At 40.4% G+C, this 19731-nt stretch overlaps 1 protein-coding gene across 4 annotated transcripts in view; it reads right to left on the reverse strand.

Moving 5' to 3' along the window:
- The window catches only part of LOC111871940 (structural maintenance of chromosomes protein 5), a 72273-nt gene that overhangs the window by 9091 nt on the left and 43451 nt on the right, over window positions 1-19731 (reverse strand). For all 4 annotated transcript variants that reach the window (XM_023865371.2, XM_023865370.2, XM_023865368.2 and 1 more), the window contains 6 exons: window positions 19452-19666; window positions 15836-15999; window positions 12372-12501; window positions 7056-7302; window positions 4982-5158; window positions 2058-2282 (listed from right to left, as the gene is read on the reverse strand). In XM_023865371.2, coding sequence (XP_023721139.1) covers window positions 2058-2282; window positions 4982-5158; window positions 7056-7302; window positions 12372-12501; window positions 15836-15999; window positions 19452-19666 — 1158 coding nt within the window. The remainder of the gene's footprint in view (window positions 1-2057; window positions 2283-4981; window positions 5159-7055; window positions 7303-12371; window positions 12502-15835; window positions 16000-19451; window positions 19667-19731) is intronic.

The following is a 19731-nucleotide window of genomic DNA, read 5'->3' on the forward strand; positions in this document are numbered from 1 at the left end:
TTTCTCCACATTCATTTCCATGCCATAGCACCTTCCAATTTCAATTAGTCTATCAATCATGCCCTGTAGCACAGTTTCTTCCTTAGCCATTAACACAAGGTCATCTGCATATTTCACAGTTTGAATAATTTGCCCTCCTACTTTGAAGTCACCGAGCCCATCCAGAGCTTCCTTGGTAAGGCATTCGCTGTACAAGTTGACCTCTAGCAATAAAAAAAAATAATCTACTACACTTTTCAGCATTTCTATAACTTAAAATTCACCATAAATTTTAAAATAGGGAAGCATGTAAAAAATTGTGGAATGTACTATTGAGTTATGGCTTCAAAACGTTTTTTTTGACTGTCACAGATTATTAAATGCAAAAAATCTGACAAAACGATGTGCAGATACATAGAATTATAAAATTAAATTCCATCTACTCAAAAGCAGACCAGGCTTTTATTGCACTTACTGCATGTTTAAAAGGATAAGTGTCACCATCCTAAATGAGTGCCATCATATTAAGATACCTGAACAGAATGCAGAAAACTCCACACTAATAAACACAGTCAATCACCACGTAAGTATGCCACATATCACTTTGGCTACAGACAACACACTGTATGATTTCATTATGAGAAACTCAAAATCTTTCTTTTAATTTCTGACCATCTCAGTCATTAAACCTGTGAAGAAGTCTCCCATCAACAGTTAGACTTATAATTTGCTACCAACTGCGACTTCCATCCATGGCGCACCTCACAATATGACAAATGCTGCTGAACAAGCAGGTCTCAATTCTGACATAACTCTGTGTGAGGGATCTGTATAATTATAAAAAAATTGCTTTGTGCTTTGTTATTATTGAGTACTTTATGGACTTTTAACTCTTTGACTGGCGCGGGCGTGTTTTAACGCCCGGACGATGCCAGCCGTTCCCTGGCGTTGGCGTGTTTTAACGCTTTGACAATCTCTTCCCTTCTTTGCTCTCTTGGCACTCATCAACCAAAGACATATATATGATAGTTTTTGTGCATGTTTGTAAAGAACCCTTGTAAACTTTGTGGGGGTCTATATTACTGTCAGAACCCTCTGAGAAGGAAAAGGTCAGAAAATATTTCACATTCATTCAGTTTCACCATGGCTTCTTGCAGCAAGTGTCTTCGTGTTCCTACANATACAAGGAGAAACAAAGCAGCAAGTGATATGTCTATTTTCAAATGCTGTAGAAATACACCCTATTTTCAGCATCCTTTGTCAAAAACTGGGTTTCCAAACAACAGGCAACATCACCACCATTTCTAACATTAAGCCCACAGAGAAGAACTGTCTGATTTACAAGGCGGCAGGGACTGCTAGTCTGTATCTGCCTACAGCCACTCAGCTTTCAGGACATTCTGAAAACAAATCTGACCTGCTTTAAAGAGACTACTGGAGACCTGAGTCGACAAATGATGCAACAGCTTGACACATGCATGGACACAAACAAGGAAAAAAGGCAGTAGTTTATATCCATTTGCAGTTCACTTACTGATGTCAGTAACTAACACTATATAATGTTGAATGATAATGGATAATTAGAAAGGATGCTGAAAGAAGCAGAATTTGTGTAGAAAACCATGAAACCCTCAGTCAGCAGTCAGTGTTAAAACAAGGAACCTCTGAAATACAAGTCAGAACTCTAGTGCATGAGTCAACATGCTTGGCAAGAAGAGGTGAAGTGAATGCCTGCCTCATGGACCATTCAATTTTGTTTTCATTACCTGGAGTGTGTTTAAAGCTATTCTTTTTTTCTGTGTGTCTGTCTTCATTTACCATATTTATTTCATGCTTTCAATTGAAGGAATGCTAGTCACTTGTCACAGTGAAAACTTCAGAATTTCAGAGAAACTCTGAATAAGTTTGCGACATATTTTTTTCTTGTTCATTACATCCAGTAACATTGGGATCCAACAATAATCCAAGTGCTGGGGGTGGAAGGGGCCAGATGTCTCCCCCCTTCCAAGTTAATACAGTAAAGTACAACCCCAACTACCTTTCATTACATGTGTTTAATGGATAACATGTTCACTTACTGTTTCATCTGCTTCCCCAAGACAGTCAGCCTTAGCTTGGGTGTCTTGAATCTCTCTATCTAGTTCTTCTTCAGTATCACCAAGTACATGGAACACTCTACTGAACTGCTCAAATGCTGCATCAAGAGGACCAACACCCCCTGTTGTAGCTTTAGCTTCTTGAAACAGCCTCTTTACCTCAGTTCTGGTTTCACGCAATTTCTCCTCTATATTTAGAACCATGGCCTAGTTGAATGGTAAGAGATATTACAACAGAAATCATGCCTAACAGGTGGCTTCATTCTCCTCAAGACCACAATGAAGGATATTGCAAAGCAATCACATATCTTCTTGCGTATCAGAATGTTGACATATTTTAAGAATGAAACACATGGTGCAGACAGCCAAATTGTTAAGTGTAATTTTACTCCAATACAATAATTAGAAATTGTCTATCCTGATTTATTTACCAATGCTTTGTCAATTGTGTAGGTTACAGTGTGCAATGGCAAAGCAATGTTCATTGTGATACTTGGAAAAAAATCACAAAACACTTCAAACAGTTCCTGAGCCAAGACTTAAACCCAGAACCCTGGAAACACAAAGTGAGAGCAGTAATTATTGCAGTGTGATGTTTGATAACAGTGATTGTGATGCAAGGGATCCTGACAGCACCAGGACTTGAGAAATACATGAAATTTTTATCTGAACGCACCCAACAGTGAGAAAGGGATGTTAATTAAAAAAAAAAAAAAGGTTTCAGAGGTACAACCGTAGAACTATGACAAAGGCAGCTTTGTAATTACAATGGCAGGCATCTGGAGTTCCAGTTCTGTGAGCTGAACTGCTCAGTAAGATCCTGTACAGCGCTGTTTGTTGACAACACTGCATTAAGTAAGCATTTCTGGCTTTCCAGTTATGTCGCAAAATCAAGCAACAGGACAACAGAAATAATGAAATGAATGAAGAGGTTTAATTGTACATGTGTATAACAACTAGATGGGTTGTGGGTAGCTGATGTTTGAAAGGCAATTAAGTCGTAAAACAATAAGCTACAGCTGGGATGGAAAAGTGAAGAGCATAATAGATTATATAATTACAACACAAGATTCAGAAATGTTTTCAAGAGATATCAGAGCAGTGAGTGTTACTTTGACAGTGTCAACAGGTATCACATAAGTTGATTTTAAAAATATACCAATAATTGAATTAGTGGCTAAGGCAGCATCAAACCTTCAGACATTCAAATTCCAGAATAAGGAAATTACAGAAAAATTCCAAAGTATGTAAAAGGAAAAGTACCAAAGAATTATATTGGGTCAGTGGAAGTAGAATGGAAGCTGCTCAGAAATACACTAATAACAGTATGAGACGAAGAATGTGGGTAAACATCATAAAGGCAAAGGGTATGAAGAAATGGCCAGGTGGAATGAGAGAATTGGCAAAGAAGAAAAACCTGGCTGAACTAGTTTCAAGACATATGCAAATATGGAAAATTATGAGGGAAAAAAGCAATGGGAAAAATGACCAGATGTTAAAGAGGTTAAAGAAAAAATTCAAGAATTATTTAGAAGGAAGCCGTAAGAGAGACAATCTGTACAGTAACACAGGATGAGTAAACTCAGCGATAGGTGGAAAGGTAATGAAGCATAATATGGATGGATGTTATTTCCAAAACTCACTAATGGGAAAGGCAAAGGAAGAAGCAGAGAATGGGGAGGAAGAACTCTCAAAAATGGAAGAGGATGAAGAAATTGGTATATCAGATGGCTGAAATATCAAGACAACTGATAACAGCTGGTGGACCAGCAGGTCATCAATGGCTCTACAGGAACATACAGAAGAAAAGAATGTGATGACTGTGATGTCAGACATTCAGATTAGAGTCTTAGCTGTCTGCTATACGAGAACCAAAGTCATCGACATAAAAACAATCTGTTTACCTCATCATAGCTTGATACAAACTTCCATCTCAATAGAGCATTTCATTCCTCAATTAGATGACAGAGAAATTAAGCTTGTAGTAGAATGTATGGTGTACATGAAATCGCAGATAAAGCATTTAAATACCCGTCACAAGGCATGGCATTGGTGAAACCATGATGAAGGCTTAACAGAACAGCTGAGATGAACTTCTAAGAAGTACGGAGGGGAAATGAAAGGAAAGAAAACAAGAAAAGACTGTAGAAAATTTAAAGATGAATACATTGGAAGATGGGGGGCACACAGTAGTGTAGTTGGTTGAGGCATGATGCTACAAGCCGGAAGGTCGCGGGTTCAAGTCCCAATGAGGTCATTTGATTTTAATCCTTCCAGGCGCACTATGGCCCTGGGGTCGACTCAGCCTCCAACAGAAATGAGTACCAGGAATATTCTTGGGGGTAAAGGGTGGCCGATGCGTAGGACTGACAACCTTGCCACCATCTATGAGCTGATTGTCTAGAAAATGTGGGAACCTGAACATCTCACAACCCTATGGGCCTCCACGGTCTGTTACAGGGATACCTTTATTTACTAACTTACACTGGAAGATGAATTAATAATCAACACAACTGGAGAGCACAGACACATTTCATGAATGAACAAAAAGAGAAACCCAAAGAAGGTTTTGAACATGAAAATAAAAGAAAAACGCTCCCAAGAGGAAGACCAACATCAAGATGATAACAGAAGGTTAAGAAAGATGTCACACTTATGGAAAGTGCATTGGAACTGGGCAGTAAAAGAATTGTTGGGAAGAAAGAGCTACACAGAGAGGTTTGGTTGTTAGACAACCCACATAAAAATTGAAATGAACAAGAAGGATGGCGCAAACTTAGGAGAATGGTATCAAACACTACAAATGGTTGATCAGCCAGCAAAAGCCAAGTGGAACCATTAGGGTTCTCACCATCTGCACATCAGTTAATATAGAAAACAGAAGGCCAAAGGAGATGGAGTAATACCTTGGCATCACTGCACTTCTGGCGTAGCTGACGTGATTCATTTTCTTTCTTAATACTTTGTTCTCTTGTATTCTCCAACTCTAGACGCAAAATTTGATTCTTAATGAGAGACTCTTCATACTGTTTCAGAATCTCAACCAGCTGCATATTCTGCTCAGTCAATTTAAAAACCAACCTCTGTAACACAGAGCAGAGAACCAAACTTGCATGAAACACATATCAACACTGTAAAAATAAATTAATGTTATAAATATGTGCTGGCATGAACAACAAAATCTGAGGGGGGGGGGAAAAAAGAGTATTTGGATTTACGACAGAAAATTCCTTGATAAGAGCTTCAAAATTTGTACTCAAGTCCTAATAGTGTTACAATGAACACTCCAAGGATTAAATTAGCAAGACATGTAGAATGCATGTTATCAGTGTATTTGGGATACTCAGTTATAAGTTGGAAGATAATATTGCAACATGTCTGCTCAAAGACAGGTTTGTGGAGCCATAGAGACAGTCACTACTATGCAATTGCTCTGCAAACGCATTTCCACAGCAACCAACTCATGTGCCCACTGCAGTAGAAACACACACAATAACAGAGTTGCTGTTCGAGTTGGTGTTCTCTGTTGGGTCCGTGCAGAGGGTATATCAGGACAGCCTGCAGACAGTCTTCACCCATTCTGAGCCTGAGGTGGTTGTGAGACATTTGACCCCTGATGGAAGGCACAGGAGGCAAGGAGTCCCCACTGTTGGAAGCTGCTGTGTAGCAACGTCTAGTAAAGTTGCAGAAGACTTGCTGTGTGATATAGTGAGCTGTAAAGTGTGTGAATTTGTGAAACAGCTATAATTACTTGTAGTCATGACAAATTTGGGAGTCCAGTAAATCCAAACCCTGTGTCAAGTCACTCAACACATGACAGTATCTTATGGAAATACACTGTGAAGGGCTGGACTGACTAAGGCTACGATATATGAAAACAGAGTAGCACCTTCTGATCAGCTTAGTAAGGCAATTTCATTCTAGTTATCAGTGCAGACTTCTGGGATGTGTCAAGTGCAATGTGGCATGTACGTTCACAATGTGGTATCTATCAAACTACAAGGTTTTATATCCCAGAAGACTGTAACCTTAATATTCACTGCTGTGACAACCTCAAAACACATTAAAAATGCTTCACTACAAGTTTTAAGTAACTCCAAATTCAAAATGGTGCCAACAAAAATGTGAAAGGAATTGTGGTCACAGATTATATCGCAGAGTTCCAATTTTGGCAAAATACTGCATTGACCACTGACAAGAGAGATGCCTGCCACTGCATGCGCCCCCCTCCCACCAGCATATTAGCATATGCGCGCGTGCGCGCACACACACACACACAAAGGACCAAAAAGCACTGTTTTAATAGGTTATTCACTGAACCCAGATTAATGTTTATTTACACATAAATTATTTTCATTATCATCATTTTATTTATCTACATGCTTTCAAGTGGTAAAAAGTGATTTATCCATTGAAACATGATAAATAAATATATCCAGACAGAAGAAAACACGTTCTCAGTTCTCCTAATTTGTAATGAATTCTATGTGATTGTAAAATATTCTTGAAATTTTTTAAATCGGCAAAGCAAAGATATGGAAAGCAATTTATTCAAAACAACACGACTTTTAACAAATTGAGATTCACAGACCAGCATTCTTCTTCGTTACTTTCATATCTGAAGGAAAATCATTACTGCCATACTTTCATTAGATTGCTTTTAAACCTTAATGGTATATTGCAATATAAGTAATAACAAGTTAGAAGATGGCTTCAAGACTGTTATGTACTTAACCTTACATATTATGAGTATATACAAATATTTTTACTAATTCTGTGAATTCCCCAAGGTTACATTGAAACTGGTTTCTGAACTGAGATTTGAACCAGAGCCTTCTGAACATAAAGATCTGCATTAACCATAATGAATCATTCAGAATACTGAGTCTGGATTGAACTGGCGTGCCATAATAAGAAGCTGGAGACTAACTCTGGCATGGCCTCCCAGTGCAGGTAATCACAAGTAGTTTGACACTGTACCTGAGTGTCCTTCCTGCACCTAGCTCTCTCTAACACAGGGTCCACCTTGTCTTGTTCCAGGTTCTGCAGCTGCTTCTGTTTCGCACCAAGTCTTGCTTGCACAGTTCGCAGCTGCTCCAGGCGCTCCATCAGACTGTGCTTCTTGGAGCGCAGTTCTTCCATCTTCTGTTCAGCGGAATAAATCTGTCTCTGTACATGTTCCAATGCCTTCATTTTTTCCTGCTTATCTGTATTCAGACTACTCAACCTGTAATGACATAACTCATTACTTGAATATCAGATTTTGACACTAAAGTCAGAAGCAGGCAGGTTCCAGTGGAGTCATATCCTATGAAGGTGTCAGTAAACCTAAAATGCAAAGAGTCAGAATTGCCCTTAAAAATCCCTTATATCGCCCATAAAGTACATGTTTTTCTATGTACCCTGCAATAGGTATATAATGGGCATATATAAAAAGAGTACATGTAAAATGTACTGTAATTTTATTTTTAATTACATAAAAACAGAGAGAGGAAAAGGCAGAAGACTGAAATAATAAAAAGAAAACAGTAAACCTGAACACTTGCCATTTCATCCTGTACACTCTGTGAGAGACATATGGAAAATGAGGCAGAGTCAGGGTTTACACTCACTCTGGATTATGCTCACCAAGGGGCAAGTTGAGCATTGAGCTACAGATTATTATGAATTCATTTAATTGTAAAAATTTGGGAGAAACTTCATTTGCTTCATTCCCTAGGACAAGAAATATTGTTAATGAAACAGTCAACATATTCACTGTCAAAACCAACCTCAGTCAAATATATCAGTAAGAAGACCTCTTGGCAAGTAAATCATACTCAGAAGAAATATCATTAAAATCACTTAAAAATCTACAAAACTAAAACCAGGAGGTCACTTTTGAATGGAAGCAAGATTATAACTATGCCACCAATTCTCCACACAACACAAAGTGCAAATGCCCAGAGCAAAGGGGCAGGCACAACAAAGGTGAAACTGAAGTAACACTAACACACATGGCACAGACTGGCCTAATACATAAGTAAATACAATAAATCAGGAGACAAGATCTTTCTTTTAACTTCTGTTTGCAATGTCTCAACGCAATATTTCTCAGTTACAGAAGAGACAGAGAAAGAACTCTTCTCAGTGAGACACTAATCCAGGCTGAGTGAGACAAAATTTTTCATCCTTTACAGTTAGTCCAAGGCGAAAGAAAGACCAAGAAGGTTAACTGGACTGGGATTATTCGAAACCAATAACTCATTCAGATCCTGGCCACCTTAAAAAGAAATTGCAAAGTGTCTCAAAAGGAAAATCGAGGAGGAAAGATGATTTGTATGCACTCTGTGTGCCGTTTCTCTGCATTACTAGAACGCGTGTCTAGTAATGAATGTGGATGCATTTTGTTATTCATAAGTGACTGATGATGGTTTTAAATGACCAAAACATGTAGCAAAAATAACATCTTAATAAACTGACTCCTTGCCCCTCCAGTTTCTTAACAGCCATGAACCTGGTTAGCGTGGAATGGTTGGTGCGCATGTGGAATTCTTGTCCGTAGAAGTATTCATGGAAGCGTTCCAGTGTCCTCATGGTGACCAGCAGTTCCCTCCAGCTGATGCAGTAATTTCTTCCTGCATTGTTCACTGTCTGTAGTAGGCCATTACCTGCTCCTGGCCATCCTGTACCCAAGACAGTACTCCAATTCTGATGTTACTCATGTCTGTGTTAACAATGAACTTCTCTCCTGGTTGCAAGTAACCTAGGATGGGTGCAGTACAGATGGCCTCCTTAAGTGATTGGAAGGTGGCCTCCAGTCCTGGGGACCAATGCAAAGGCTTGTTTCTCATCTATGAGTCTGGTCAGCTGCTGTGCGATGTCAGCGAAGTCGGAGATAAACTGCCTGTAGTAAGTACACAGGCTCTGAAAGCCCCTTTGTCCTCCCTTGGTGTCAGCAATTCCCACATGACATTCAGTTTTTCTTTGGGTCTGTGGTCACACCCTCTGGCTAGACAATGTTACCCTGGTACCATACACCCTTCTGAAAGAGTTTGCACTTTCCTGGGATGAACATTAGATGGGCCTCTTGGAATCAATGGAATACTTACTGTAGGTTGTGCAGTTGTTCTCGGAACATGCAGTCAATTATAATCACATCATTCAGGTACACCACGCAAGACTTGTAAGTCAGACCTCACAAGAGTTTCCATCAACCACTCCAACATCACTGGAACGTTGCTGAGTACATAAGACATGTCTGTGAATTGCCAGAGCCCTTGAACCATCAAAAAAGCCGTCTTTTGCCCATCATCAGAGTATAGTGTCACCAGCCAATATCCACTCTTCAGTTACTAGGGTGAAGAACCATTTGGCTTTGATGAACACGTCAAATGTGTCACCAACCTAGATAGTGCAAAATAGGCTTTATTTGTAATGTCATTCAGCTTCCTGTAGTCTACACAAAAATGGAGGTTGCCGTTTTTCTTCCAGATGAGAATGGAAGATGACCATATCCTGCCTGACTCTTCAGCAACATTGAATCATTGCATATCCTGGTGCATCTTGCCCACTTCTGCCTGTTTCGCTATAGGGAGCCTCCTCTGGGGTTGTTGATTCAGTCAGGCCTCTCCAGCATTGATACATTCTGTTTGTCTGCCCATAGGCACTGCTCTTTGTCATAAAGACATCTCTGTTACTCATAATTAGTTCTTTCAATTCTTGGTTTTCTTTGTTGCTTAAGTGTGGTGTGGTAGTCACAATCATGTCCTGTAACTGTGGGTGGGCTCTTGGGTCTGGGGTTCCAATGCATTGAGCTTGGTTCTATCAGGCTGTTTTTCCACTCCAAGGGAGATTTCAAGATGTGCTATCACTACTCTCTTGCATCATGCCAGTATCGCATGGTCACTCAATGCCACAAGACAGGAAGACCGGTGCCATTGTGCAGGAGCTCCATACTGATCATTCTTCCTGACACAGTTTCAGCATGTGGTGCCCTTGATACACGAATGCACCATAGATGCGCAGAACATCTAGTCCTAGGATGAACTGGTCTGTGATTTCTATGATGAGCACCCAGACAGGTATTGGGCTCTGTCCCTGGGTCAGTTCCACTAAGGCTTCCTTCAGGGCTATTGTGAGGTGTTGTTAGCTCTGACAATTTTAACAGACTCTCTGGCATCAACAATCACAGGGCACTGTTTGTAACCAATCCAATCCTGGGCAATCAGACTGTCATCCATTTCAGCTCTGACGTGCAACAGAAAGCTATAGGGTGGGAATGGAATGTTCACTTTCCCATCAGGTTCCATTTGATTTTCAAGGGTCGGTCATCTCTTCATGCTGACTTCTGTTCATTTCTTGAGCATTGTTTATCCTTCTCGCTGGCTCCCATTTGTTCCCCAAGTGTCAGTCATTTTGTATCCAGCATCTGTCACCTCATACGCAGGTCTTCAGGTAGAGAAGAAAGGGCATGGTGGGCCAATTATATGATGACAGTGGAAAATCCTTGCAGGGATTCACCGAGTTAGGTCCTCTGCAGCAAGGTGCTGGTACCCAAAGCAGTCTCAAAGTGTCATATCTATCTTTAAGAACATCAAAAGCCTGGCCTCAGGGGGTAGCAAGCAGGCATGTGGCTTTTATGTGTGATGCCATTTATAGTGCTCTACCACAGCAATGAACTGGTGGTAAAACACTGCAAAGATGCTGACCCACTGAACTTTGATGTCTCTATGCTTCCTACATTGGTTCCTGTTCTGCTGCCACATCCATCCTCAGCTCAGGCTTTGACTTTTGCTAGCCTTGCCTCAAGTCTATGCTGCACGGTTTCTACTGGGGCGTTCATTGTTTGTACATTGATTCGAGATTTGTTCCTGACTGATCTCCATTTCTTCTTGATAGGCCTCCATCACTTCTTGGCCAGCACCCATGCCGATATGCCCACCTATGCCTCTATCTTTTCTTGCACAGTGTCCACCTTTTCTTGACAGACCTCCACTGTTTCTTGCTTGGCCTTCACCAACTCTTAAGTTTCTCTCATTTCACCCAATAGGAGTTTGATTATTTGCTCCAGTTTTGTAGCATGTTGATATAAATATCTAATGCAGTCTTCAATCCAATCATTCAATTAATCCAATCCCAATTCTGACACCAGCTGTCACATGTTAGTGACAAGACATGAGGTTTGGATTTATTACTGAATTCTTATGACTCATAACTACAAATAACCATAACACTGTCACTAGAGATCATTATAGCACACACCAAGCCTTCTCAGTATGTCCTGTCTTCAAGGTAGCAGCTTCTACCAGTGGAGATTCCTCTGCTTCCATGCTCACGGCTCAACCACCAACTGCAACTGCTGGGAACATGGCTTCCTGCTGCTGTTCTGTTGTTGCAGCTATATTTGATATGACAGAAACGTGCACACTGTGCTACTGCCTAGCAATGGCGATGTTTCCTGGCTCTGCTATTCTGCCTTAAGGGCTTCATGTCACAACATGATTTTTCTATTCACATGCAAAACTGCACTTAGCAAGAAGCTGAACTGTGTGGTTGTCAACATGGGGTCGTCCTGAATGGCATCCCCCCCTTCACGGAACATTTTCACCCATTGTGCCACTGTGCGATATGGCAAAGCAGCATCACCACATGCTTCTCGCAGTCCCTGATAACAGTTTTGTACACTACAACCTCGTGCAACTTCAGTTTTTATCCAGGAGCGTTGTTTTTGTTCTGTGAACATGTTGTTAGGATGTTTTAACCGGGCTCCTGCGCTTCAACACGATGCACAATGCAACTCAATGAAACACACCCAGAGACTCTCACTGCACTACTTCAACTGAACTTCTGCTATCAGCTACAGATGGTGCTAGTGCCACCTGATGCACCTCTTTCATGTTACAGCAGTGTTGCCACTACTTTTTATCCAACCCTTGTATAATCACCTAGAAGTTAGGAAACAGGCCTGAAGGTTATGCATTTCTAACATTTTCAGATTTTATGTTAAAACAAACATTTTTATGTCTTTTATAAATCCACTTTATGTCAAGGTTGCATTGTATGTGATATTCTATAACATTACAGTAACTGGTGACTGAGGAAACATAACCACACAAGGTCCTACATGTTACTAACATATGTAAATGAATGTCCCTGAAAATATTTAAGGCTAATGGAAGACACAGCAGAAACAGCTCAATTAATATCAAATGATTTAACTACACTGCCTGAGTGTCACACATCTCTAATACCAGAACCCTCTTAACACATGCTATACCTCTCAGTACTGTATCACAAAATGAGAAGGAAACTTGCCTGGCCTGTATTTTCTGCAAAAGCTCTACGTTCTTTGAAATGGCGAGATAGACAGGTGCAGGCACATCACAGGTTTGTGTCGATTTTTCTCCAGAGTACTTAGACATTCTCACAACAATGAAATGATTTTCTGTAAAAGTAAAACAGAGCCTGTGCAAGGTAAGATGTACTTTCAAGTGGGGCATATTGGTGTTCTGCTCTTGAGATGGACAGCATCTGTAATTGTGCAAATGCAGTACTTCCAATGAGACAGGTTCCATAATAATGTCAATATGGTATTTCTGTAGCTGTGTTGGTATAGGACTTCAAAGAGCAAGATTCTGTACTTGTGGCAGTACACTGCTTCCAGAGGGAAAGGTTCCATAACTGTGTCAATGTAGAATACGAGGTTCTATTGGAAAGTTCCTGGACTAGGTCAAAAAAGAAATGCTGGCTTAACTTAATTTTGGCTGCCATCTCCTTCAAAATAGTCTCCATGGGAACATATACAGCGATATCACATTTTCCATGCTTCAAAAGCACCATGGAAGTCATTTTCCTTAATGCTGTCAAGCACCACTCGCAATTCCCTTTGGATTTTAGATACTGTTTCAAAATGTCATCCCTTCAGTTTCATTTTCAATTTGGGACACAAAGCAAAATCACAGGGGGCTAAATCTAGTGAGTAGAGAGAGGATGGAGAATGATAACCACGCTGCTGTTAGTCAGAATCTCTGTGGTTTTCAGGAATGTGTGTGGGTGTGTTGTCGTGATGAAGGAGCAATGCTGCACATGTTCAAATTTTCTGTTAAGATCTCCTGGCAAACTCCATAACTGATCCCAACAGTGTCTGCGAGCTCATGGATTGTTTGGCAACGGTGTCATTTGTTTCAGAATTTTCTCTTCATGAACCACATTCTGTAATTGTGTCAGTACAGTTCTTATGATGGGGCAGATTATGTAAATATGTGTGAACTGTACTCCAGATGCGACAGGTTCTACAGATATGTCAGTTTAGTAATTCTGATGGGACAGATTCTATAAATGTGTTTCAGTATATTGAATCTGATGATGGGACAGGGTCCATAATTCATCAGGATGTCTTCTCACTATATACCTTCTTAGTACAGGTTAACAATTTATTCCTTTTGTATCAGTACTTGGCTGTGGCTCCAGCTCATGAAATACATTTAAACCAACACTGTTCCCCCTCCTCTTGGCTAACAACTTTTTGCCACATCATTTTTTAAAACAATAGATTATTTTGATTCTTTACAGTAACACATATGTGTTTCAGGACACCCAGAATTTTGATATAAACAAGTTCTTCCACTGTGAGCTTTTTTCTACTTCATAAGAGAGGCCACATTCTGGATAAATAAGAATACTAACATGTTCCAGTGTTTTGTTATTATTAACACTTTACTTCTTGTTGGTTCTGTCTCCTAAATGCCACAACATAATATTTTTGTACTTTCCTCATGAAATATTATTTACTGGTGCTGAGAGCTGCCTGACAGGAACATGCAAGAAGTACAGAGTGTTTTTTAACTCTGTTGACCAGTTCATGGCTCAGAGCTTCATGGAGACTGGTGCACTGCTTGCCACAAGGCATATACAAATTTGGCCGATGAATCAGCATACCTGAGCGCCAATAACATTTGGAATGAAGGGAACAAATTAACTTGTAGACAGCTGGACAGCACTGTTTCAAGGCAAGCAGTGTGGTTCATGTGTAAGAGTTTGTTTATGATTTGTCAGAAGTAGGCAATGCTTATCAGCTCCATTAGCCATTTGTTCTCAACTAGTGAGCAGTGTGGTGCATCAGGATGTGGTATTCTTTAGAGCAACATATATTTCTGTATGACACCCGTGTGAAATACAGATATGCTAGAAAGTGTTGGCAAATATTTCAATATAAATTTTGTGATGAAAGAGTTCCCAGTAGACAAACAATTCACAATTTGGTCGATGGATCTCTTAATAGACAAGAAACAAAAACATAAGTGCCAAGTGCTTACTGAGGAGAAATAAGATGACATACAAGCCAAACTTGAGCATACAACTATAAAATTACTGAAATGTCTAGCTGAGGAGAATGGAGTGTGAAAATCTAGTGTAAGAATGGAAACGCAATTGATGAAGCTTAGACCTCTTAAAAGAAGAGTGATCCATGCCTTGCAGCTGCACAATCCAGCTAACAGGGTTCATTTTTGCAGGTGGTTTCTACAGTCTGTCGTTGAGTGTGAGATCAATCCACAACTGACGTTCTATTCTAAGGAAGTGTGGTTTCCCCTGCAAAATAATCACTGGAGTTCACAGAATCCACATCTAACTCATGAAGTCCCAGTTTTTCTGGTGAAAGTTGTGTCTCATGTCCTGTAAGTGCAAAGATTGTTGTACCTGTGTTTTTAACAAAACACTTAACTGTGAAAGATATCAATGTGTAGAGGGACAGCACTTTCAGCACCTCCCGTGATCTGCAAATTTTTAACTACTTCATTCCAAACATTATCAGTTATCAAGCATGGTGATCCATCGGTAAAATTCGTATGCACCTCACAGCTGGCAATGCACCAATTGCCATAAAGCACAGAGCCATGGAACCAGTCAACAAAGTAAAATCCTTCCTGTAGCAAAACTATAAGAAAGGTTTAGTACTCTTCTTATTCAGACAACAACAGTTCACTAATGTAAAACTCCAAGAAAAGATTAGACAGAAAATTGGATGTACTGGGAAATTTTCCACAATCAGATATACAAGTATAATTAGGAACTGGGAAATCTCAGAAAATTGAAATTATGTTCTATAAAACAAACTGCTTGCTTATTTTGTACAAAGCATAAACAAGACACGACCCAAGAGACATGTAAGTAGGTTACAATGTGTAGAGAGTACTAATGAGTATTAACCCTTTGACTGCCAAGGCCCACAACAGAACTACCTGCCAGAAACATTAAAGCCACTTCAGGATAAACAAAGCTGCAAAAGAATATTCATAATTCTTTCATAGATTACCTTCAAATGAACAAAGGGGTAGATAAAGCGAAAACCTGTCGTTTCTTCTATACATTGGCATATTACATCAGACACCATCTTTTAACAGGACCACTGTACTAAGTAATTAACATCAAGCTGATCTCTTCAGATGTGAAAGTTCTAAAACAAGTATGTCGAACAAGAAATCAAAGAGTTAAGAAATGAACAGGAGATAGGCATGATCTGAAGATAGGAACTGCATAAGAAACGTTAAACAGCAGTGTTACAGGCATATATTAATATGGAAGCCACCAGGACTCCTCTGGATCATCAAAGACAGTTGACAAGTGGCCAAAATGGACAGACTGAATAAGGGAAGCTGTGTTAAAGAAAACAGGGAAGAACATATACAGACACCAGAGAAATACTTATCAGGGGACAAGAGAAGAATAGAGAATGCAAACTGTGTGTTTCTGATAAGTTCAGGACAAAATATAATACTCACCAGAGAAAAAACATTGCACTGAAGCTGGCACCTTGTCAAAGAGAGTGAATGTTCTGGCATCCCCAACAGGAATATTTTGGATCTGATACATTCTGCAGAGGTATTTCATGATTGCTTCAGGGGCACTGATCATGTCCATCAAGTAAGTGTGGAATCCAAACTGCCTGAAGAGTAAAGCACAAATTACATAAGCTAAAAAATAAAATTAAGCAGAAATTAGACTCTGAAAATACCATGGTACTCACATAATTTATGTACCCCTGTACTTAAGGCATGAAATTTAAGAAAAAAAAATACCACTTTAATGCAATCAAGGAGGATACCAGGGGATGGGCATGGAGATCACACAGAAGAAACAAATGATACTATTACACATACTCCCACTGCTAGGCAACATGTTGGTACACAAGTTCCCACAAAGACAGATTCTTGGTAAACAGTCAATTGCTGGGTTACACAACAGTAGAGGAAGCTGCGTTTTCTGTAGATCCGACCAACACGACAATGGACTAGCTGGATAGTGATCTTATGGCATGTTTGTTCCTCAGCTATATAAGAAAAGCAGTCACAAGTTATAAATAACAACAGCAGAAGCACGTGAACAAGCAAGCAAAGAGATAGGCACGGGAAGTTCATAAAAGTAAAAAAGTAAAGCTATCCCTGTAACAGGCCATGAAGGCCCATAGGGTTGTGAGACGTTGAGGGTCCCACATTATCTAGACAATCAGCTCAAAGATGGCAGCAAGGTTGTCAGCCCTACGTGCCGGCCACGCTTTACTCCCCAGGAAAATTATTTATTTGATTCCTGGTACTCATTTCTGTTAGAGGCTGAGTGAACCCCTGGGCCAGAGTGTGGCCAGAAGGATTAGGTCAACTGAAAAAATCCAATGATCTCATCGGTATTTGAACCTGCGACCTTCCGACTTACAGCTGAAGAAATAGAAGTCGGCCTGTGAAGAATTAATGTGTGATTAGAAAACCTTATTTACGTGTAAAGTTTGGAGTGTATGATTCAGTGAGACTGTTATAGTTCCTGTGTTATAAACCCATGAAGACTAGTGCAGACAGACTCAAGAGATTAGTGTGGAGTAATTGCACACTGTGTATAGCAGCAATAGTGTAACAATTAATTGTAGTTACAACCTGTAGGTTGTTAATAAATCCAATTAACAATCCAAACTTAGTCACTGTGACACGTGACAACTGGTGTTAGAAGTGGTACAGATTGGATCAGATTGATCAGATTATTGGATTTACGATTGTATCGGGTAGTATATCACGACACTGTGGAAATGGAACCAATGATGGAATGCCTGCTGGCAAAAACTGATGCCAGGATGAAAGCCAATACTAAAGCAATGCAACAAAAAATGGATGCCACCGAAGAAAGGATGGACACCAATACTAAAGCAATGCAAGAAAGGATGGAGAGGCAGACAGGTTCACTAGTCTCCATAATGGAGGCTACCAGAAAAACTGACAGAGATGAAATGCAACAAGAAATAAGAGCCAGCCAAGAACACATTATAAAAATAATGGAAAAACAGTCTGGTTCTCTACCCGCCAAACTGGATGGCTGGCAAAAAGAGATTCAGGCAGACTGAGAAGTGAGCAAGACCACAGATTTAAAGACAAATCCTGATGAAATGGGAGTCCGAGTCGGAGCATCAGGAGGTCCCTAAGGAAGATGCTGTAGTGAAACTGGTGAAAGGATGGAACAAGCAGCATAGGGGCTGGAAGATAGCTGCAGGGTGATGCGGAGAGCCAAAGGAACTGACCTGAGGAGATTGTGGATCCCGGAGGAAGTTGGCTGCTGCCTGCAGGAAGGTGTCCTGTCGGGAAGCAGTGCCATGGCACAAGGGAAAAGTCTTCAGGAAATTTTGGACCACAGAAGGAATTGGCTGCAGCTGCAGGGAGATGACCAGCTGTGCAGAAGTGGCATGACACAGGAACACGGACTTCAGAGACAAGGAAAATACGATATGGCACCAACAACCCCGAAGGGACAGACATCAGGATGAAATGCTGGAAGGGCCTAGAATGCAAAATCAGAATAAAGGACTCAGGCACAAGACAGCAGTTTTGTCTTAAGATTGATGTCAGATGGGATCGACAAGAAAGCTTTCATTCTAGAGTTCATGACGAGAAAACCCGGGATATTCAGCGGGGTGTGGAAGATGACAGACTGGACAGGGTGGAGGGTTCAGCACCCTCCAAAGTGAGAAAACAGGGATCGGATGTTGTGGAGGGGTCAACCTGCTCCAAACAAAAGAACCTACTAGCATTACTAGCAATGTTAGCATAAGAGAGCCAAAAATGTATGAACCCCCGCCACTTGGGTTAATTTTGCTCCACTGTTGGGAAAAAAAAACTATGGATGATGGTGAGAACCTGAACTAACTGGCACCTTATAAAGGACCTCCTCAGAATGAGCTGGCCTAAAGGAGGGACCAGTGGTAGCGGGTAGAGAGCAGCTACCGCAGAGAGAGAGAGAGAGAGGGGAAAAAAAAAAGAACAGCTTTCAGGAAGATGTTGAAAGCACAGCCTGCATAAAGAAGGAAAGGTGATACACTGTTAGGCTATTCAGGATGAACAGCCTTAATGAGGGAGCAAAGATATATTTGCACCCAATGCTAGGCAAAATGTTCATAAACAAGTTCCCACAAAGACAGATTCTTGGTAAACAGTCCATTGCTCTGCTTGGAACTGTTCTCACTGTCTCTTCACTTATGGATTTTCTTATTTTTCCTTCTACCCTGAAGATGGAGGCAATACGTTCCTCTGAAACGTCGGTTACACCACATCTACATGGTGCCACATCCCAGAAGACTGCTTTACTCACAGTCCATTGCTGGGTTACACAACAATAGAGGAAGCTGTGTTTTCTGTGATGCATGTCTGTTCCTCAGCTATATAAGAAAAGCAGTCACACGTTATGAATAACAACAGCAGAAGCACATGAACAAGCAAGCAAAGAGATAGGCACGGGAAGTTCATAGCTGAAGAAATAGAAGTCGGCCTGTGAAGAATTAACGTGTGATTAGAAGACTGTATTTATGTGTAATGGTTGGAGTGTGTGATTCAGGGAGACTGTTATAGTTCCTGTGATATAAACCCATGAAGACTAGTGCAGACAGACTCGAGAGATTAGTGTGGAGTGATTGTACATTGTGTAAAGCAGTAATAGTGTAATAATTAATTGTAGTTACGACCTGTAAGCCGTTAATAAATCCAAACCCGCATCTTAATCACTGTGTGACACGTGTCAATATATATATATATATGCAGTGCTTGAGGTGGAATGAAAATAGAACCGGGATGCCATCCCGCTGCATCCCACCCCACCTCAAGCCCTGGGTATTGTACATTGCATTTACTGCCAAAGAAGTAATTGGATGCTTTTAAGCCATTTAGAAAAGAACCGGGATACCATCCCGCCCCACCTCAAGCCCTGTATATATATAATGTTGAAAAGTGGCTACTAGGAAGACTTGAAAGAGGTAGGATAATACTGAAATGTATCTCAGAGATGAATATGTGAATTAAGTTCCACCAGCTCATCACTGTTAAACCTCTTGATGTTGCTACTAGAGACTTGGTTGTCAGTACAACTTACCTAAGGTTATCTATTGCAACATTTGGCTTAAATGTGGAAGATGATGGGTGTTCACTTCCTGAATGCAGAACATTAACCTTCAAATTTTTTTGGTCCCGAAGGATATTCACGAAATTGTTCATGTCTTTTTTGTCTTCACAAGTAAAAGCCAGTAAGTCTCGTTTTGATATCACATTCTCCACATACTTGGCATTAGATGGATTGGCGATGTTGATCTGAAACAGAAAGCCACTGTCACTCTGACAAGTGTGGGGACTCTGTTTCATCCCTTCACATAAAC

This window comes from Cryptotermes secundus, unplaced genomic scaffold (assembly GCF_002891405.2).
Source record: "Cryptotermes secundus unplaced genomic scaffold, Csec_1.0 scaffold3068, whole genome shotgun sequence".
NCBI classification, from domain to species: domain Eukaryota; kingdom Metazoa; phylum Arthropoda; class Insecta; order Blattodea; family Kalotermitidae; genus Cryptotermes; species Cryptotermes secundus.